Source organism: Semicossyphus pulcher, unplaced genomic scaffold (genome assembly GCF_022749685.1).
Source record: "Semicossyphus pulcher isolate SPU_LCO1_2020_fin unplaced genomic scaffold, fSemPul1.0.p SCAF_10, whole genome shotgun sequence".
NCBI classification, from domain to species: Eukaryota; Metazoa; Chordata; class Actinopteri; order Labriformes; family Labridae; genus Semicossyphus; species Semicossyphus pulcher.
The window spans coordinates 22764626-22787240 of NW_027211604.1; the positions used below are offsets into that span (position 1 = coordinate 22764626).

General features: G+C 39.4%; 1 protein-coding gene across 1 annotated transcript; it reads left to right on the forward strand.

Moving 5' to 3' along the window:
• The first annotated feature begins 1598 nt into the window (after positions 1-1598).
• rsf1b.1 (remodeling and spacing factor 1b, tandem duplicate 1) lies at positions 1599-22413 on the forward strand. Its single transcript, XM_069665210.1, has 16 exons — positions 1599-1752; positions 3463-3554; positions 4745-4837; positions 6354-6559; positions 6705-6802; positions 8332-12599; positions 12717-12998; positions 14549-14653; positions 14742-14821; positions 15064-15118; positions 15206-15318; positions 15463-15530; positions 15916-16129; positions 16228-16454; positions 16645-16824; positions 18721-22413. The coding sequence occupies exons 1-16, from the start codon at positions 1599-1601 to the stop codon at positions 19275-19277; spliced, it is 6792 nt and encodes a 2263-aa protein (XP_069521311.1). The 3' UTR covers positions 19278-22413.
• Positions 22414-22615: the final 202 nt, after the last annotated feature.

Here is a 22615-nt window from a genome sequence, read left to right on the forward strand (position 1 = left end):
CAACTTCTCCCGAAATGACACCTTTCGATGTCGAACCTAAGCGTGAAGTCGCCGAGGATCCTGTATAACTGTAGCTAACTGCAAGCTAGCTTTACCGCAAAGGCTTCTGGGCCATCGATTTCAACGTTGTGGTGCATTCTGGGTATCCTGCTTCTTCTTCTTTTTCTTTTCTTTTTTTTTACAGCGAGTTCTGTTTTGCTAATCCGAATATGCAATAAAAACAGGAGAAATAACCCAACATTACCTTGAAGAAAACTTTATATGTAATCATATTAAATGTCTTGTGTATTTCAGGAAATAATTCTAGCTTGAAACGTTTTTTTTTCTCTTACAGAGTAATCAAGAAACATTATTTCGACCCTGTTATGTAAATAGTTTTATTTTGGTCTTTGCCAGCCAACAAAACTAAATTTACTGTTCTCTTACAGACGTCTATGTCAAAAAAAATTCTGAAGCAATGTCATATTTAAATATACTGTTAAAACCATGAAACAATATCCATAAATTTTTCTTAAATAATTATCTTATATTGTGTTAATTTTTTTCTTTTTGATCACTAAATTATGTTCTCTAATTCAGTGACAATGTTTTCATGCTCTATACTTAAACTGTTTAAGAACTTGATTCATTTCAAACCCCAATCACCCAATTTACAAATATGGATAGATTAAAAAGATTGCAATCAAAATGTGATAATCAAATTCTTGGCAAATTGGCTAGAAAAATACTGCCTGATTGAAAGGGTAGTAAAAATTAACAAGATCAATAAAAAGCAGATATTGAAGAAGTACTTGATAAGTCACAATCATTTTTTATTTGTTAATTTGATTACAGCAAACAAAATACATAAACCGTAATCTGATCCAGGTCTATATAATTTTATGTCCAATTAGAATTAGTTATTATTAAGACATCTGATGATGCAAATGCGTTAAACTGTAAAAAAACCCAAAAAAAACAACAACTAAAGGTTGGGAATACATTTGGATAAAGCCGCAAAAATTTAAAATAGTTCTTAATTGTATTCACAGAATCTACTTCAGACCTGATAAAAATGGGTACACTGAACACTGACCTCTGCTGGCAAATTTAATGGTTTGGGGATGCCCAAAGATTACAATTTTTGTGTGAAATTTTGACAATATTCCCTGAGTTACAAGATAGGTCATACTGTTCATTCTGAGTCAAACCCTAATTAATGCTTACTTATCTATTGGCCAATACTAATATATTAAAAATACAGAAATGTGCTTAAGTGTTACTATTTTGCAAACATTACAAAAAAGAAAGTATCTATGGAATATGTACCAACTGTATCAGACTCAAAGCAACACAAGATAGGAAAAAAGCAATGAGTTAAAACAATAAAAAATGGGTTTTTTTCTCCTTTTTCTCTCTTTTAAAGTGATTATCTCTTTAACCTTTTGCAATATTGTCTCTATTACATTAATGCCAACAAAGCATATGGGGTTTAAATAATTAAAGACTCTTTAGACTTGAATTGGGGATTTAAAACCTGATTTCCTTCAACGCTTTATTTTGTTAACACCGGAAGTACTTTATTTGATTCCGGCTTGATTGACACTAGTGTGGAAAAGATGGCTGCTTCGGCGGCAACGGCGAGTTCTTCCCCCGGTTTGTGTCCAAATTACGCTGTGATTTGCTCCTTCCTGGAGCGGTACGGAGCGTTGCTGGATTTACCGGAGCTCACCTTTCCTCAGCTGGAGAGATACCTGCGGGACACATCCTCAGGTAGGGCACAAAACCACCCAGCTGCTGTCGGGAGGAGGAGATACTTCACCGTTGCATTAATGATAATGGTACCGTGCTAGCAGGCTAGCAGCTACGTTTGCTAGCCGTGTGTTATTGTGTGGTTTTCCAACCTTCTTGTGTACTTAAATATAAGTTAACTGCGTCCCAGAGCTACCGTTCGAGGAAGAAAATGCATCTATGCATAATTTCATAATCATTAGTGTGTAAAGGCGCCGAATTAATCGAGGTTTTCTCACACTTTTTAGCTTTTGAATTGGAGTTAATTTTTTCCAAGCAGCCTTTATCTGCCGTTGTAACGTTACTCGCAGCACAACACAGACCGAAATGTGTGTTGATATTAGTGTTTGTGAGGCCGTAAAGATGGCGATAATTCATGCAAGACGTCATGGATTTAGATTGTCTGTGGGGGAAGATGTCATTGTCTCTGGCGGGCACGTAATTGTGCACTTTATTTACAGTTAAAATATTTTGCCATGGAGTGGTTCGCATAGCTTAGGTCAAGGCACCCGTAACTTTAAAGCCATCCGGTGGCACCTTTCAAAATAAAAGCCCTTGTACGGATGAAAACATGGTCCTACCTGTGTAGAAGATGCAACGATACTCCCTCTATGCAAGAATAAGCTCTTGAATCTACAATTGTATTATTTTCACATATGAACAAGTATGTATTCCCACTTTGATCCAATTTCTCTTTAATGTTTATAAACACAAAATCGTCCTACTTCCGTTTGTGCTGCTAATTATAGCATACTTGACTTTTTCCTCCCATTTAATTGGGTAGATTTGCGCATGCGCTACTCTTTCCGAACTCTTCCTGATTGTATCTTGATATTCTCGCCTCACATTGACATCTGCTGCTCCTTCAATGTGTTTATAAAAGCCGTTTGCTAAACACACTTTCTTTTTGCATTAATTATGTTTATCGAAGGTTTATTTTATTTTCAGTGGCAAGCTTGAAGCAATATTAGTCTTTGCAGCCGTCTGCTATCGAATTATCAAAGTATTTCATGAAAAAAAAAGTTTCTCTAGCTTATCGGCAAGCTAGCGTAATTTGTATAGTCTCTCTTTTATTAAGCATCTATGCTAATCTAATGCATATCATAGAAAATATACAGTGGCTGGGGGCATTATTTTCCTCATCTGCACAGGCTTTTATTTTGAAGCGAGCGTACACAAAGGGAGACCTTTATTTCTTATTTCTTCGGTTTTAGTCAGTATTTTTGGTCATATTTTAGTACCGAGTCTCCCTGTTTTTTTCCTCGTTCAAATTTTTCATTTGTCTTGAACACTGATTTATACCTTTTTAACACTATTAATACAAACTCAACACTTTCCCTCTCATTTCAAATTAAAAGCCCTCGATTATTTCAATTGACAACCACGTTTTTTATACGTGCAGGTCTAAGGATGGAAATGTTCTTCTTTTAACAACAGGGAATATTTAAGAATCATGAAATCTGCAGTCAGTTCTGGTCATCAGTAGGAAACAGTGCAGTCCCCACACACTCTGCATGTTCTTGAGGTATTGACTAAAATAAGGCATTAGCAACATTAGAGGGCATTTTTAATAACCACAACTACGGATTCTCAGACTGCTAATGCTGTATTAGACATAATGCTGCAGCTATTATGTCTACAATGTTTGTGAGAGATGGAGTGACCACATTTTCTTTTCTGATCTTTCTTCAGTTCCAAAGCTGCTGGTTGAACTTCACGTCAAGTTGCTGAGGAAGATCGGCAAGTCAGTGTCAGCAGACAGATGGGAGAAGTATCTAATAAGGGTAAATTATTAACTTTGACCTTTTATTTTTATTTGCACATTTCTCTTTTGTTATAAAATATATATTAATGAATAGACAATGGATACAGATTTTGAAAGAAATGCTATCGGAATGCTATTTAGTGAAAAAAGAACCAATAAAAACAAACTTAAAGTTGCACTTATTTGTATTTTGGAAATATGTTTATTTCCCGGCCCTTGTGGGACATTGGAGTAAGCCATACAAACATATTGTCACCTTATAAACACGTTACATTTGACTTTCTTTCACATCCAGCAGAAACAGAACAGGATCAGCATTTATTTAGAGCTATGTTTTATGGCCTCCTGAAGAATAATGGTCCAATTTTAAGTCTTCTCCTCTGAAAAATATCCACTATTTGTTATCCACAATTCTGCAGGTAGTTGCTAACTTTGCTTACTTTTAGGTGTTGAGTGGGTGGTGTTAGGGAAGCTTTTTTGCTTCAAAGAATTGCCTGTTGGTGCAGGAAAAGGAGATGAGTTGCTGGCCAAAAAAACAAAATGATATGGGTCTATAGCTCTCTGCAGAGCTGAGAGGGATCTGCAGAGTTTGGTAATAAGAGCGTCATCTTGCACATCAGTCATTTGATCCTTCTTTAATTTGAGAAATATTGATTTGTGCTGCTTTACCACCAGCAGAAAAGCCTCTGAAATCACATCACGCCCCATCATGGGACTCTTAAACTGTCTGTTACAGGCCTGCAAGAGATTAATGTAATACTTAAGGATGCATTCATGAAATTAGTCAAAGATTCTCTTCACCACGTGGACGAAATATCAGAATCAATTCCAACCTTAAATGTTAAGTTTTGTCTGTCAGAAGGGGGATCTTAAATTTGGTAACAGTTAATGTAGCAGTTCATGATATGTCTCCACAACTTTCCTCTCATTGTTGGCATGTACAGGTTATTAAATTGATGTTGGAACTACGACAAAGATGGCAGACTCTCAACAGTTCACCTCTGACATACTCTCACTTTGTTGTCATGTGTAAAACCATAATTGACAACCAGGTTCGGACAAATGTATTGGTGCTTGCAGTTAAAAAGTTTGCAAGTTTAACCCCAGTAGATGTGTCAGTCAATACAAACTCTCTTGTACAAAAACAAAGTGAAGGATGTTTGATCAAATGCATTATTTCAGTGATTTAATTTCTCATTGTCTGTGCAGGTATGTCAGGAGTTCAACACAACGTGGGCATGGGAACTCGAACAAAAAGGATACAAGGAGATGACGGTGGAGTGCAAGACGGGGATACTTAAAGTAAGCATGATGTCATTTTGTTGTTTTAGTTTTTTAGAACACTGGTCTGGTTTGATCCCACATTTAACCAGATTTTTTTTATTGCTAAAGCAGATATTTAGTAACAGCAGGAAAAGCTCTGGTGTAATTTCCTGTTGACTATAAAGAGCACTATTTTACTCTCTCCAGTTCTGCTTATTGTCTGACTTGTGAGAGTTACATTTAATGCCTATATAGTGCCTTTTGAGTGATTTTGGACACCTCTGCCAGTTTCAGGGTCCAGATATTTGCAAGCTCACTCGTTGAGTCAATGATGCAGGGTTCAGACTAAGCGATATTACGATGTGACTGTGCCAGATTAGAAGATTATAGTGTGACAAAAACATGACGGACTACATGTTGCTTGCCGTCTTTCACGACCTGCATGATGTCATCAGGAAGGTGCTACTGTCTTACGTTTAGAAACGCTATGACCTTTCCTCTGTTTCACAGTTCCACCTCACAGCACCAACAAAGTTTTCCCTCTTTTTCTTGTCCATGTTTACATTTGAAGAACACTCTGTTCTCCTTCTGAATATACTGTATATATTGTGTTATTGGTTTGTCAGCACTTTTGCGCTTATATTATTTGTTCATGTTAATTTGGTGTTCTCCATAAAATTGTCAACATTTTTAACATTATTTAGGTGGAGACTTTAAATAACCCCACTGGGTTTTTGTCTTTCCCTGCGCTGTATATTGTTACATGTTATCTTGTCTTTTTGTGTTTTGTAAATTTGGTCAAAAATAGAAATTCTAATTCAACAATTCAAACTGATCAACGTCATGAGACACATTGTAGAATTTGTTGGGAAATGCGAGAAGGGGAAAAATAGATCTGGCACAGTAGTCATTGTCAGGTGTCCTAGATACAACAGTTGCCACCAAAGCTGCCAGCTGCTTTGATACTTGTTGTTTAACCCAATATTTGCTGGTGTCAGGTTGCTAAATGTGAGGATATGCAGCTTTTCTTTGTAACTGACGACGCTTAATGAAGAGTCGTTGGTTCTTGGACATGAAATTTAAAGATAAGTTATAATTATAGTGCCAGATAGCTCCAAAAATACAGTACAAATTAGAGAAATGCAAAAAAACCACTCAAATATAAATTAAAATATAAACTATATGGCTTAATAAACAAAAGACAAAAGACGACGAGGTGCGTCTCTAGCAGGCTGCCGCCTGGCAAACTTTGATGACCATTTTCCCCAATTTTTTGACACTTGAACAGCATGAACGATGAATTGTGTATATAATTTATACACATAATTGATGTTGATAACAATAGATAGTTGCAGCCGTATTGTGTCCTTTAATAAATGTTGCACCAGATCACCATTCACATTCCCTGCATCTTTTGGGGTCGGGCTTTTCGTAGGAAAGTGACTATCAATCCTCCGTTTTAATCAGCAACAGTAACAATTTATCACAGGACTTTATTATATAATGTTTTAACTTTTTTATATTGACACATCCTGTTACTTTCTCCTCTCTCCAGTATTTGTGCGAGTGTCAGTTTGATGACAACGTAAAGTTTAAAACTGCCATCAATGAGGAGGATCCTGATAAGATGCGGCTGCAGCCGATCGGCCGGGACAAAGACGGACAGATGTATTGGTTTCAACTGGACCAAGACGACAACGTGCGCGTTTACGTGGAGGAACAAGACGACTTAGACGGGTCGTCGTGGAAGTGCATCGTCAAGTTAGTAGCAAAATGTGATTGTGATGGGAGAAATAGGCTGCAGGCACTGTGAGATGAAATACAATTCAGATACTAATGCTCACTATAGAAGGAGGTCTGTTGTTATTTTCTGGTTTTATAATCATCCACTCTCTCCTCCCTGTAGAGATAGAAACGACCTGGCCGAGGTGGTGGCTCTGCTGAAGACGCAAATTGACCCCGAGCTGCTAAAGAGAGATCTGGAATCCAAAGACAAAACAGAAGGTAAAGTTTACATGTTAACAGATGTTGTTAATGTCTAAATATATTGTTATTCCAGAGTAGCACACAGACCAACCATAATCATCAAAAGATAGCACAGAACTTTATAAATCCTGAAGGAAATTCTAGCTTTAGATTCCTCCAAAAGTACAGAACAAAATAACAAAAAACTGAAGTGAAATATATCAAATATAGAGTGTATATAGCCATTGATGTTAATGCCATGTTTTAAAGAAAGTATTCTCAGTAACAATGAACCAAAGAGCACTTTTTTGTTTTATGTAATGCATGAACACTCAACCCCACTTTTGTTTTAGCAGTTGACACTTCAGCCTGTGGCTATAAAAGTCTATAAAAGGACCGTAAAATCAGTAATATAACTCGCACCAGAAGAGAAGACACAGCCACAGTGTTTTTGGGGGTGTCCCAGAGGGAAAAAGGTTTTCTATGTACACAAGTTATTTCAATTTGTCTTCATTTGAAACACATTCAAAACACACAAATTATAGCCTACCATCTGTTTTGGCCATGTCCAGTTTGTGATCCTGCTGGCTAGCGGGGCCGTAGTTGAGCTCAGCCTACGGTGATGTTGATTGTTGTGAGGAATCTCTCACTAGATTTAAGCGCCATCGTCTGGGTTAAATACCGTAACACAATAAAATACCTCTGCATTTTATACTGGTATATTGGTCACATCGTTATATAGGATGCTGCCCACTTTTTAGATGGAAAAAAGTATTAAAAGTGCAACTTCTACATCAAGTTTTACAGTAATTGTTAAGTCTTTTAATTTGGAAGCATTTTATACTTTTCTGTGTAAGAAGAATGAAATAAACGTGTCATTTACAGACAAACGTTACTGGCTAAATGTTTAAATAAAAACAGAAGTTGAGCTGGCTGCTCTGCAGTAGGAAGAGAAAGCAGATGCACAACAAGAAACCTGAGTTCTCTGCTGTTTTTCTTGTTCAAAAGTCTCCCTGCTGCCTTGTTAGTACTGTTGAAGGCTAACTTTCTATACAAGGTTATATTAAGGGCCAGCTGATTTCCAACCTCAGTCCTATCATGCTATTAAGGGGAGCTAATGCCATTATGGTAGAAAAAAATGCTGGGTGTTGTAGGAATGTAGAATGGGCGAAACCACAAGCTGTTTGTACAACTTTCTCCACAGCTGTGGCGCCAATTTAAAATATAATTGCTTCTATCGATGACAGAGAACACCAGCTTTGACTGACAGCGGCTTTTTCCAGGGGTGAATTGCTCCTTTAAATGCCAGAGTTTGTTGAAGTTTAGGGGTTAGGGTTAGTGCTGCAGTGTTTGTTGGTAAGCTGATCTTGTTGATAGGGTGCCGAATATTCTGACCTACGTCTTGCAGAGCTAATTATTAAGTTATGCAATTTTCAATGTGTAAACTTCTGCCCTTTTTGAAAGATAAACGACACTACAACTCTTGCCTGCGCAGCCCGTCCTCTATTTTACAGACACGTGTCATCTTTGATTTCTAGCGGTGATTTGATGTTTTATTTTCATCACAGGTGAAGTTAAAAAGACAGAGGACACATCAGATGAAGACAGCAAAGACTCCACCAAAGCTGTCTGTCCAAAAACAGAGAAAAACGAGAAAGAAAACTCGACATCAGAAACCCCTGAGGCCAAATCCTCCCTGAATGGCATCATTGAAGGTAAACCCGAAACAGACCTGCTCTCGGAAAAGCCCGCTGTGGATCACAGCGTCAGTACGAAAGTCCAGATCATCAAAGAAGAGCCGATGGAGGTTTCAGAAACGAAAACAAGCACAGCAACAAGTGAGCCCTCCTCTGAGACGCCGTGTTTATCAATAAAGTCAGAGAAGGGAGAGGAGGCCAAGAAGAGCAGCGCAGAGGAGATTCAGCAAGCTCTGAAGAACGACCAACAGGCCAAAATCCCCCTGAAGAAACGAGGGATGAAGTTCAGTGAAGACTTTGAAAAAAACAGCAGCATCATAGTGCAAAATCCATCCGTCGCTCAGCTAAAGGAAGCTCCTAAAGCGGACTCCACTCCTGAGCAGACAAAGAAAGCTCAGAGTGTTAATGATCATGTTAATGGAGAAGTTCAGCCCACGACAGAGAGAGAGCCAGAGAGTCGTTTGTGCGAGTCATTAAAAGACGCTGTGCCTGACAAAGAGCAGAAGACTGAACCAGCTGCAGGTAAATCTGTAGAAGTCAGAGAGAAAGACTCGTCAGCAGCGGAGAAGGACGGTGTGAAAGATAAAAAGGATGAAGGCTGCAGGGAAGAGAAGGTTCAAGCAGACTTGGACAAGAAAAGTCCTGATGTGCAGAGAGAAAAGGAAAGCGTTGCATCGAAAGAAAAGAAAGAAGCAAACAAGTCTCCCCCGGCACCGACCGAACTGCGACCTTTACAAAAAGACGTTAATAATGCACTCAAAGAGTCGTCTAATAATGAAAAAATTAAAGAATCTAAACCAGAAGATATAAAAGTGTCTTGTGCAGCAGACAAGACATCAAAGGAAACTGCTAAAACATTAATGACAGATGGGTCAAAGGAAGTTAAATCAAAAGATTCAGAGGGAAAGCCACCCTGTGAAGACATGGACACATCAGAGGCGAGGCACACGGAACAAAAGAAGTCTTCAGAGACAACAGAAATTAGAACAGAGAAGAAGAAAACAGAAACAAGCGTTGCTAAAGAAACAAAAACATGTGAAGCCAGTGTAGAGAAATCAGATAAATCAGACCTGACAGGGAAGCAAGGAGTCATCAAAACAACAGAGACACAGACTGCAGACAAAGATCCTGCAAAGGAATCTGTTGGAAAATCTGAATCATCGTCTGTTGTTGAAAAGACAGACAAGCTTAAAGACGGCGCTAATCAAGAGAAACAAGGACTCACACAAAGTCCTGCAGCCAATAAGACGGCAGAGAAACCATTAATCAGTGAGAAACCAGAAGAAGCATCCAACACTAAAGAGAGCGTGGAGTCTTCTGGTGTTAAAAAGCAAGACAAATCAGAAGCATGTAAACCAGTGGAGAAGAGCGAGAACATCAAAGACGCAAATAAAGACGATGCAGCCTCCGAGGCTAACGCTGAAAAGACGGAAAAGCCCAAGGACAAAGAAAAGTCTGAAGATGTAAAGAAATCTGTCAACTGTGATGACAGTACGAAACAAGATGATGGAAAGATAAGCAAATCTACATCCAGGCCTGTGCTGGAGGAGCCAACAGCTGTTAAACCTGATCTGACAAAGACACAAGAGGGCAACAATACTGAGACGAGCTCGGTTGCACATCAAATGAAAGAGAAGCAATCTAAAGCGACGGATAAACCATCCAGCCCTGTTGAGAAGACAAACGCCTCTGAAGGAGCTGTTAAGAAACTGAAGAGACCGGACACACAGCAGGAGAAGGTGTCAGAAGAACAGCCTGAGAAAGTTGATGCATCATCAGAAATCAAAAAGGATACCGAGAAGGAAAAAGAAAAGGTCTCTGACAAAGAACGACTTGAAAATGACAATAAGAAACGCTCGAGGCAAGATAAAGAAAGTAAAGACGATTCCCCGAAGGATAAACTATCGAAAATGGATGAAACAAAGGAGGAGAAAATGGCCCAAAAAGAGAGTAAAGCCTCAACTGAAGTGAAGGAATCTAGCCAAGAAAATCTGAACAAAGAACCTGTCGAGAAATCTTCAACCGAAGCTAAGAAAACAGGCAAAGAACCTGTCGAGAAATCTTCAACAGAGAGTAAGAAAACAGGCAAAGAACCTGACGAGAAATCTTCAACAGAGAGTACGAAAACAAGCAAAGAACAGGTAGAAAAATCCTCAACCGAAGCTAAGAAAACAGGCAAAGAACCTGTCGAGAAATCTTCAACAGAGAGTAAGAAAACAGGCAAAGAACCGGAAGAAAAATCCTCAATCGAAGCAAAGAAAACGGGCAAAGAACCGGAAGAAAAATCCTCAATCCAAGCAAAGAAAACAGGCAAAGAACCGGAAGAAAAATCCTCAATCCAAGCAAAGAAAACAGGCAAAGAACCGGAAGAAAAATCCTCAATCGAAGCTAAGAAAACGGGCAAAGAACCGGAAGAAAAATCCTCAATCCAAGCAAAGAAAACAGGCAAAGAACCGGAAGAAAAATCCTCAATCCAAGCAAAGAAAACAGGCAAAGAACCGGAAGAAAAATCCTCAATCGAAGCTAAGAAAACGGGCAAAGAACCGGAAGAAAAATCCTCAATCCAAGCTAAGAAAACGGGCAAAGAACCGGAAGAAAAATCCTCAATCGAAGCAAAGAAAACAGGCAAAGAACCGGAAGAAAAATCCTCAAATGAAGCTAAGAAAACAGGCAAAGAACCTGTCGAGAAATCTTCAATGGAAGCTAAGAAAACAGGCAAAGAACCTGTCGAGAAATCTTCAACAGAGAGTAAGAAAACAAGCAAAGAACAGGAAGAAAAATCCCCAACCGAAGCTAAGAAAACGGGCAAAAAAGATGAAGAAAAATCCTCAAATGAAACTAAGAAAACAGGCAAAGAACCCATCGAGAAATCTTCAACCGAGACAAAAAAAACAAGCAAAGAACAGGAAGAAAAATCCTCAACCGAAGCTAAGAAAACGGGCAAAGAACCTGTCGAGAAATCTTCAACAGAGAGTAAGAAAACAGGCAAAGAACAAGAAGAAAAATCCTCAACCAAAGCTAAGAAAATGGGCAAAGAACCTGTCGAGAAATCTTCAACAGAGAGTAAGAAAACAAGCAAAGAACAGGAAGAAAAATCCTCAACCGAAGCTAAGAAAACAGGCGAAAAACATGAAGAAAAATCTTCAAACAAAACTATGAAAACGGGCAAAGAAGCTGAAGAAAAATCCCTGACCGAAGCTAAGAAAACAAGCAAAGAACCTGAAGAAAAATCCCTAAACAAAACTGAGAACACAAGCAAACAATCTGAAGAAAAATCCTCAAATGAAGCTAAGAAAACAGGCAAAGAACCTATCGAGAAATCTTCAACAGAGACTAAGAAAACAAGCAAAAAACCTGAAGACAAATCCTCAACAGAAACAGAGAAAAGTAGCAAAGAATCTGAAGAAAAATCTTCAAACGAAGCAAAAAAACCAGCCAAACAACCTGACGAAAATTCCTCAAACGAAGCTAAGAAATTAGGCCAAGAGTCTGAAGAAAAATACTCAAACGAAACTAAGAAAACAAGCAAAAAACCTGTTGAGAAATCTTTAACTGAGACTAAGAAAACAAGCAAAAAACCCGAAGACAAATCGTCAACTGAAACAGAGAAAAGTAGCAAAAAACCCGAAGACAAATCATCAACTGAAACAGAGAAAACAAGCAAAGAACCTGAAGAAAAATCAACTGAAAAGGAGAAAACGATAAAAGAACCAGACTTTGAAAAGCCCACTGATGAGGAAAGTAAAAGTAAAAGTGAAGAGGAGGAGCCAGCGGCAAAGAAAAAGGTCACAAACGGCGAGGAAGCTTCGTCTAATGCTCGTGAGAAAAATACCCGTCGGAGGAAAAGGCTTCCAGCCCACAGAAGGAAAGCTGAGCTTCAAAGAGAGGAGAGACCAGGAGACTCTGAGTCTGATTCAAACATGGGAATGTCTCTTAGAAGATCACCGAGGATCTCCAGACCAACGCCAAAGGCTGTGGAGATCAACGACAGGAAGCTGGAGAAGTCACAGGCGGACAAGGATGAAAAGGGGGAGAAAGATAAAGAGGAGGAGGAGGAAGAAGAGGAGCAGGAGGTTAAAACTGTTCAGAAGAAACCAAGAGAGAAGAAAGCGGATCAGGAGGGTCAGCCTAAACCGAAGGTAGGATTGCTCACTACTATTGATGTCTTAGACACAGAGACAAGTAAGAAAGTAGTTAACATGTAATATTTAAACTGGTATCCTCTTTTGAATGTCAATCTGCTCTGCTTGTTCAAGGGGAGAAAGAGACGGAGGGTCCGGTGGTCCAACACAAGAACGCGTCGTAAAAAGAAAGGCTCTGAGGACGAAGAGGAAAACAGCGAGTCGTCGCCCAGTGAAGACGAGGAGACTGAGGAAGAGGACGACAGCGATGAGGACTACAAGGTGGAGCGAAGCAAAAAGAGGCGGAACCGCAACCGAGAAAGACGAAGCTCGGACTCGTCGACTTCCTCAGACGACGACCTACCTCCAAATGACGACCCCTGCAAACACTGTGGTCTTCCAAATCACCCGGAGCTGGTAGGTTGTCACAGGATCTCACAAAACATTCATCAATGTACCAACAAATATTTCACATTTTATTTTATTTCATTAAGTAGCAACAATTTTCAAAACAAGTGATTCACAGGGAGAAGAAAAGGGAAAGTCTGAATTAGTAGGAAACGAAATAACTGGATAACCAACAAAAGTTATTGAAATTAGGTAGAGCCAATGAAAAATTTATGTTTTTTTAAATGTGCATCGATTAAGCTTCTTTGGGACCTTCCCAGAGGCTGTTCTTGCAAAATCATTCACCTTTGTTTTTTTGCCTTCAAGGGCTAGTTCGCCAATTTCCAACCTCAGTCCTATCATGCTATTACAGGGAGCTAGTGCCTTTATGGTTGAAAAAAATATGCAATTTCGTTCTGTGCCTTTGGAGGACGCTATCCGCTTCTCCAATGGGCCCTGGAAAACTTCGGCCGGACTACGTAAAACGCGTCATCTGTCACAGGCCAGGGAGCTTGCTAAACTAGACTTCCTCAATCTAGGACATCCGTCTCCGATGTCATGTCTCATTCAAAATCACCAGGTTTGAAATGTAGACTGCAGACGATACACCGGGATATTCTCATCTTATTTCGCATTCTGTACCACTCTGAGTCATTGCCTGCAGTGAAATGGTCGTATTTCACTGCAGCATCTCTCGCTGGGCCGTTCCTTTCAGAGTGAGGGGCGCAATGCATGCTGGGTGTTGTAGGAATGTAGAATGGGCGAAACCCCAGGCTGTTTGTACAACTTTATCCACAGTTATGGCGTCAATTTCAAATATTGATTCTATCGATTACAGAGAACACCAGCTTTGACTGACAGTGGCTTTTTCCAGGGGTGAACTGCTCCTTTACACCTGGAAAGGCTTTCCTCAGAAGACCTGGGGCACCTCCTAGTGGACTAATTTAGATCAAAGGAATGTGTAAAATATTAAAAAATGAATTAACTTAAAAAGTTACTGGAGACAGACTACTACTGGAGTAGATTTTTGCAACATCCCCTGGCAGGAAGTTAGACAGAAAATAACCCTGCATTAATGGGGGCTTGCTGCTCAGGTGCTTTTGAGAAGATGAAATACAATCCAGGAAGAATAGTTCAAAGAGTTTAAAGGCTTATCGGGCTCCAAAACACTGAACAGCTGTTTATAATGCCATGAGATGGGGTCTTACAACTTTGGAAAGTCATCAGGGGGCCAAGCCAAAGCAGAGAAACTGCACTGTTGTCTGTCTGAACTAGGGCTGCAACTAATGATTATCTTCCGAACTAATTCATTTACAAATTGTTTTCTTGATAATTCCTTATAATAATTAATCAGACAATTTGAAAAATTGTAATCATCCCCGCTTCCTGAAGCCCAATGTGACGTCCTTATTGGCTTGTCTTGTTCGACCAACAGCCAAAATCTTATTTAAGTTATATGATGTATAACAGGAAAGCAACAAATACACATATTGGTGAAGTTGGACCCAGAAAAATGTGTGAAAATGATGTAAAGATTAGCTTCTCCTTAAGTTCATGTGCGTCATCATCTCCTCTTCCAGATCTTATTGTGTGATTCGTGTGACAGCGGGTACCACACAGCATGTCTGAGGCCTCCGCTCATGATCATCCCCGACGGAGAATGGTTCTGTCCACCCTGTCAGCACGTACGTACCAGTCAGAGCAACGAGTTACATAAAGAAAAAATGTATTAAAAAGTGATTATAGTTAGATGTTTGTTTATTCCCTCTGTAGAAGCAACTGTGTGACAAATTAGAAGAGCAGCTCACAAACCTTGACGCTGCTTTGAAGAAGAAAGAACGGGCAGAGAGAAGGTGAGACATGTTGGGCCTCAGCTGTTTATTTTTAGAGATTGCAACTAAAGTCATGTTTAATTTGTGTGTTTTTATTTTTAATTATCACAACGACAGATTCTGATAAAACTTCCTCAATTGGGCGAAACACGTTTAATACTCTCTTGAGGTGTTTTATGTTTCTGAGAGTTGATGAAGTTGTTGACTGTCACATGATAATTTCTTAGACTTGTTCCTTTCTTAACGTGTGTTATGTCCTTCAGGAAAGAGCGTCTGATTTACGTTGGAATCAGCCTTGAAAACATCATCACGCCCTCAGTAAGTACAAACTATGATTGTATATTTGTGCGAGATAAATACACTCATGTTGAGTTCATGATTGAAACTGTCTCACTCCTCCTGCAGGTGGAGGTAGAGGAGGAAAAGCCAGAGATCATAATCAAAGAGAAGAAAGAAGCAAAGCGGAGTAAGAGCTGGGGTCGGAGGTCAACGAGGACGAAGAAATCCATCAGCTACAGGTCAGAGACATACTTTCTCTTATTGAAGTAGCTTATGCTAATTAGCTTGCATATCATTCTGCAGTTTTCTGAGCTGCTGATAAAAGCTCTAAAAGAGATCTACCACCTATTCAATTCTATCTCTTATTTTTGTTTGTGTTACAGGTTTGATGAATTCGATGAGGCAATTGAGGAGGCAATTGAGGAAGACATCAAAGAAGCAGAGGGTGGAGGTAGGTCGATATGAGTTCTGTCTCTTGAGAAGTGCTACACTTAGCTTATTGCAGAGACTTGCAGGAACAGGTTTATACCAAAACATGCATCTCTGAAGCCTAGCAATAATAGAAACCCAAACTGTAAAAAAGACAATAAGTATCCCAACACCAAATCCAGAAAGGTTTGGAAGAAGGCGGTTATCTGCTATCCCTTGGGTTGAGCCAGGCTAGCTATGTCGACCAATATCAGTCTGCTAGCTCCAGTTCCAGAGTACAGACAGTAAAGTTGTATCAATCGCCAAATCTTATTGAAAAAAGCAATAAACACATTTCCTAAAATGTCAAATATGTCAGAACATTTTGTCAGACTTTAAAGGAATGGATGCTGGATTGTTTTTCACAGGAGCTGGTCGGGGTAAAGACATGGCCAACATCACAGGCCACAGAGGGAAGGACATGTCCACCATCCTTCAAGCGGACGAGGGCAAAGAGAACGGCCGTCCACCACGACCCAGCATCGGGCAGCGCAGGAAAAAACGCCGGCGACTCAACGACCTGGACAGCGACAGCACGGTGGACGAGGAGGAGAGTGAGGAAGAGTTTCGAATCAGTGAAAGGTAAACTCCACAGACCGAAGAGAGAGGCCAAATTGACTTATTTAAATTCTGAACTCTGTCAAAGATGTATAAACATTTATCTCCATGGCTTGATGCAGCTCAGAGGAAGAGTTTGTGGTGTCAGAAAACGAATCGGAGGCTGAAACGGAGGCGGAGTCGAACAACAGCGACTTTGGCAGCAACAGCAGTGGTAAGCATCGTTCTTCTTCTTCACGGAGGCGGAACCAGCCGAAACGACGACGAAGCTCCAGAAAGCGGCGGAGACCGAGAGGGTACTCGGATGATGAAGAGGAGGAGTCGGATGAGGAGGAAGAAGACGAAATAGGTATAGAGATTATATTAGCTGGTTACCTTTACACACTGTACTGTCTCCTCTCTGCTCTACATATCTGTTAACCACGTAGAGATATTGCAAAAGATTTGTTTCTTTATTCTGAGATTCACAATTTTCACAAGTCCTTTTTGCAGAATATCCTCATGTCTGTAACCCTTCTTGTTCGTCTGTGTGTGTCCAGTTACTGAAGGCTCCAGTGAGTACAGCGACAGCGACCTGGACATGAGTCGACGGCGGTCCCGGCGGAGTCAGAAGAAGCAGGTGAACTACTGCGAGACGTCCGAGTCTGAAGGCTCTCAGGCAGAAACCAACAAGGCCAAAGTGAAACCCAGGCGTCGGCAGGACAGCTCCGAGAGCGAAGGTCAGTTAGAAACACTCTGTGCATGTTTAGAATTGGCTGTGGCCCTTTTGTCCTTTTGCTTGATCCTACAATGCTCGTTATAGTATTGACCAAATATAACATCCCATCTGCTCTAAAGTGTCCTGAAGATACTATGAACATGAAGCTCATCTGGATAAACTTATCATAGCTGCTTGCTAAGTTGTGAAATAAATGATTAACCTTTTCAGCACCGTGGACAGCGACAGTGATCCCTTTTTATAATGAATGAATGGCAGGGTCACTACAGGCCTTTCTCAGAGCACTCCCTGCACCCTCTCCCTACGCACTTCCACTGCTTTTGGACAGCACATGGAGTGTGGAGTGGGAGTGGGTAGTTAAACCCTCCACCAGCAAGTCTGCAAAGATGTTGACTTACTGAACAGGTGCAACACTGTGTTATGATCGTCATGAGATGAGAGGCATAAAATAAAGTTCAGTTTTATTACCAGTACAAACGAGAACTGCTTTAATTGAGATAAAAATGAAATAATAAACTGACGTCAGCGTCTTAAAGTAAACATCTTATGAAGAATTTAATGAGTGTTTTCTTGTCTAGAAACGATACAAGTGAGGAGTGTTTATAGTAACAGGGACGGCTGTAAAAACCCAGCAGGTCATTAACATGAGTTTGTAAAATAAATATTTTAGGCCACCAAGGAAGCTTGGGATGAAATTTATGTTCCTCATGATGTGGAGTGATTTTAATGACTCTGCCACTCTGGTATTTACACAGCTTTTGTTATTTGTGTGATAATGAAACCATGGTTACACACATTTCCCGTCTCCGCCGGAGTGAGGGGAGTTCGTCTCAAAGCTCTGTGCTGTATTTAATCCCTTCATCGAAACGAAGGGTGCTCTGTTCAGCTGTGAGAGTGACATCAAACAGAATTCACACCGCAACAGAGTGCGAGTGGGGGAGGGTCCGGTTTGAGAGAGGCCCTACATGTCTTGTTTGTCAACTTAGAAATGTCAATATTTGCCATTAAAGTTGCACTTTACATTTCTTCAGCTTCTATTTTTGAACAATGTAATTATTTACATTGTAAGTATTTATAATTGTGTCTTTGTTGGTCATAAAATAAAGCCTAGCTACATATTATACTAGTATATATCACACAAGACATTTACAATGTTTTTTGTAGACTCTACTCTATCATTTTAAATTGATTATTAATATGAATCTGAAATAAGCAGTATGCATCTCCTCTACCCACCACTTGTGTCACATAAAGGGAGGCGGTGAGTCAAACATTTAATTCAGCCGTGTGAAATCATCTGACAAATCCTATTAGAGATAAAAGAGTGCAGGCGGCTGTAGGCTGTTTTTTTCTTTGTACACGTTGAAGACATTTAATTAGATTAAAACGATTCTCTGCTCAGCTTTTATCAGCTGTTTAATTGCTTAAAAAACAAAATATGCAAACAAGAGTCAATGTTTGCAAATATAGTGTGCATAGATGTCATATGTATATAGCTAATAATAGTTGGGTTGGCATATTTGTTGTTGTTTTCATGATCAATGCTTGCTTGTTTGAACAATCTTATACAAGGGGCGGTTGTAGAAGAATAAAAACTAAATCATACATCAAGATGTATAACCTCCAAAAAATACACTTAAACAAAACAGTACAAAATAAATAATTATATCAACAATTTGAATAAAATTCACCTGGTAAGGGAATTCAAAGGAATTGCAATGTCAAAGTTTTAAAGGTTTTAATGTGACTAAAGTGTCAAATAAATAAATATCCTTTTATCTGATTATTAACATTTACAGATTTATTTGTAAAATAATGATCCATTTTTTTCTATAGATGTGAGGTTTTTGATGACAATAACAGCAGCTAAAAGTGTCTCTTTTTTTCTGTTACCCAGCGAGTTTCTCCAAGGACTCAGAGGAGGATTCGAAGGATCGGAGGGTAAAGAGGAGAGGCGACTCCTCAGAGGAAGATTCCCGGCAGCGGCACAGACGTCTTGCACTAAAACGCCGGAGAGCCTCTGAAGACGACGACTCAGATGACGACTCGGATGAATCATCAGAGGAGGACCGACCCGTCCGCAAAAGGGTGAATCGGATCGACTCGGACGATGACGAAGAGGAAGAGGAAGAGGAAGAGGAGACACCGAAGGAGAAAAAGGCAGCTGAAAAAGCAGACGAGGAGTCAAAGGGAACAAACACAGCAGACTGCAATCCCACCAACGGACAGAACCCGATAAAGAGCCTCGAGGGCCTCATCAGCCGGCCTGCTGCCGCCGCTCCAGGCCTCGTCCCACATCTGGAAACACCCAAAAACACGAGTGCCACACCAGCTGCTGCCATCGCTCCGAACGGTCTGGTGGGCCAGGAGATGGCAGCGCAGGACGATGACGAAGACGACCTGTTAGGAGTCACAGACCTAGTGGACTACGTCTGCAATAACGAAGATTTGTAAAAACAAAATGGTGTACTGTTTCATTTTTTTGTGGTATTGTATTTTTATATTGCTTAACTTTATTATTCCCTCTCCCCACCAACACTTCCGTCGTCTTTTTATTGTGTCATCTGGAGTTTGAGTCTCGGCGACCTCTGCTACAGTAACACCTGGATCCTTCAGTCACCAGTCCAATGCTGTCCCTGTGGGATGTTGCAGCGAATAAGTGCACCAAACTCTCCTTTGTTCGGTAATAATCCATTTACCTGCAAACCAATCGCATCATCCAGCTCCACTGCCAAACCACCGCCTTCCTCAGAAAATGTGTCATTCACATCTCTCCTGTTTTTTGTTTGTTTTTCTCCAAATTTTATCACCTTCACTCATCTATGTTGGTGGAAAATTGGCACTGAAATTGTTAATTGTTTGGGAAATTGTTTAAGATGCCTGTTTGAATGATAAAAGACTGGGACTTTTAACATTTCTTAGGGGTAAAAATAAGTCATTCCATTATTGATTTGACGTTCTGGGAATCTGTTAAAATCGAATTTTGGTTTTAAGTTTTCTCCCTTAAAGGAATTGATTGACATTTTGGGAAAAACAAGATTGATACAACTCTCATATGCACATGTATACAAACCTACAGCCAGCTCATTGTTAGCTTAGCACAGAGATGGATTTACTTAATAAGCTAAAGTGAGGGAGCGTCTTCTACAGGAAAAGCAGAGACGAAGCATCAGGATCAGAAAACCATGCTAATGTCTGTCACTAGCTACCGTTGCTATGACTGCTACTTGGTATTCCCGAAAAAGCACTAGTTAATGGATGCTAAGTGCAATAGCGATCGCTGTGCCATGTTTCATTACTATTCTGTCCTTTTCCTAGCCTTTTGAGATTATTATTTCAAAACAGTAACACCAAAATATTAGCACTATCGCTAGTACTTCAGCGTTGTTATAATACTATGATAATTATTGTAGCATGAAAACTAGGCTAACTTTACATGCCTAGTCCTCCACCTACCGACTGTGGCAACTAGCTAGAATGTTATCTCTCATTTGGTAAATTCGTACAAAACTTAAAGTGTAAATATGTCAATTTGGAAACGCATCAGTCGAGATTTAAAAGCAAGTTGATTTTTACTTCATGTTTTGTCTTGATTTAACACGAGATATATAAAGTGTACAGTAATGTGCTTTAAAGGTCATTCTAAGTGCATTTTGTCACTTTTCATCAGAGCCAGGCTAGCTGTTTGCTCTGGTTACAAGTACTTTTTATAAGACATGGGAGCGGTATCAATCTTATTATCTTATCTAGATTTGCTCCAGAAGCAAATAAGAACATTTCCCAAAATGTCGACCTTTTGCTTTGAACCATTTCTGGCTTTTTTTTTATATACATAAAAAATGTAAAAGCTTTAGATGAGACTATTTATTCATGTCGAATAACCTTCTAGACTAATAACTAGTCGACCAACCTTCATTCGTCAGCCTTCCCTTTGAGGTTTCTGTTGAACAATAGAATAGCTTTTGTATATTGTATACATATATAATTATTTTAACTATGTGCGTTGCCATCAGTATCAGTGGTGAACTCCCAGTCGTTTGAGTACTTCGTCCGTTTTGGGAAACAAAATCAGAAGTAAAACTCGTCCCTCCTAATCTTGAGATGTAGTCTAGTGTCCTGTCATTACATTTATGTTACATTTTTGTGATTTTGTTTTTTTTAATAATAATAATGTATTTTTTTGTATATCTAAACTTTTATTTGTTGTCTTTTTGAGCGAAATGTAAAGTGTCTTATTTTCTTTGTACATTGTCCTTCATAGAAGGTTCAAAAACCTGCAGACTCTTACGACCTGAAATAACACTAAGCTTCAAAACACCTTTTTATTTTATTTTTTCTACTCCCCTGAATCTTCCCACAAAAATACATGTTTTTATTCACATTCTTTTATTTTTTGTGATCTTGAGTTGATGTCTGAGTCGAGGTTGCAAACTGCCAACATTTAGGATCTCAAACCTCAAGATTGTGAAGAATAAACACCTTAGTGGAATGATTAGTTTTGAAGCGATAGTCGGGATGCAGTTTTTGATTGGGGGAAATGAACAGAAAAGAAAACAAACCAATGACTTCACTGACCTCTGCTGGAACCAGTCTGTGTGTATATCTGTAGTTTTTGCTGTAATATATTTAGAGGCATTTTTTAATCATGGAAAAATATATCGGGCAATTCTTTGGGATTGCATGAGTTTCTAATAGTTTTCTTTTTTAGGGAAGTACTATTGGCACAACAGTTTTTGTAACAAAACCAGAAAACTTTGGCATGTTTATAGGATCTCCTGACTTGTTGCATCAGTGCTGAAGGACTTGTGAAGTAACAGAATATCTCGTCATTTTGCAGTGAAACTGCATAGGTAAGCATGCGCTGACCTACTAAAGGCATGTTACAGAAGCTCGGGGGGGAGAAAGGATTATCATAGAAAAAAAACTAGGACAGCTGAATCTGTTTAAGAGAGTAAACAAGGCCTGTTTGTAAAATATTTTGTAAATTAGTCTCAGCATGGTCTTCACAGAGGATAAACCACTCTATTTATCATACTGTTTTGATACCGGCCACGGCCAAAACATGACTTCCAAGACAAAACCTATATGTGCTGCTTGCAGTGCACACAACTTAGGCTTTATACACAATATTTAGCTGTTAGCTTAGATGGACAGAATATAGCAAACCCAATTCTACAAATGTAATAGAGGTGTGTGTGTTGGTGGGTCAAGTCAGAGTAAAGGACTGTGGATGTCTATGTGCTGTATGTAACCCTGTTTTTAAATTCTCCACAGAGTTAAGGAGAATGTGTTGATGCGTATCTTCGGTTATGAAATAACCTGTAGCAAGACCTGCATAGAAGAGAGGAATGATTATAAAAGCTGCGATGGGATTAAGGGAGGAAGTCGGTGCCAATGACTGAAGTGTTAACAGAGTTTCCTATTTACCTCATAATGAATCTGGGAGGAAAGACACATCCTGTCCGCTGTGTATAGATGCTAGTAGACTGGTTGTTGGTGTTTTGTCTGCTCCTTACTTTTTTTGTTAACTTTACTGTTATTTCTTATAAATCTGATCTTGTACATTTGTCATAATAAAATGGGTTTTAAGCCTGACGTCATCCTGTCTTGTTGACTTTTGATGTTGAAATCCCAGATCCTGGAAAAGTGCTTTTTCCATACTCAACCACCATTAATAGGTTCGGTCAATGTGAATCTTAAATTATTGAGTATTGGGTAATTCAATGTAGAGGCAATCTATTCCTGTCAATACATTTATTATTAGAAAGTGGAATTAATTTAGCCTTTTTTTA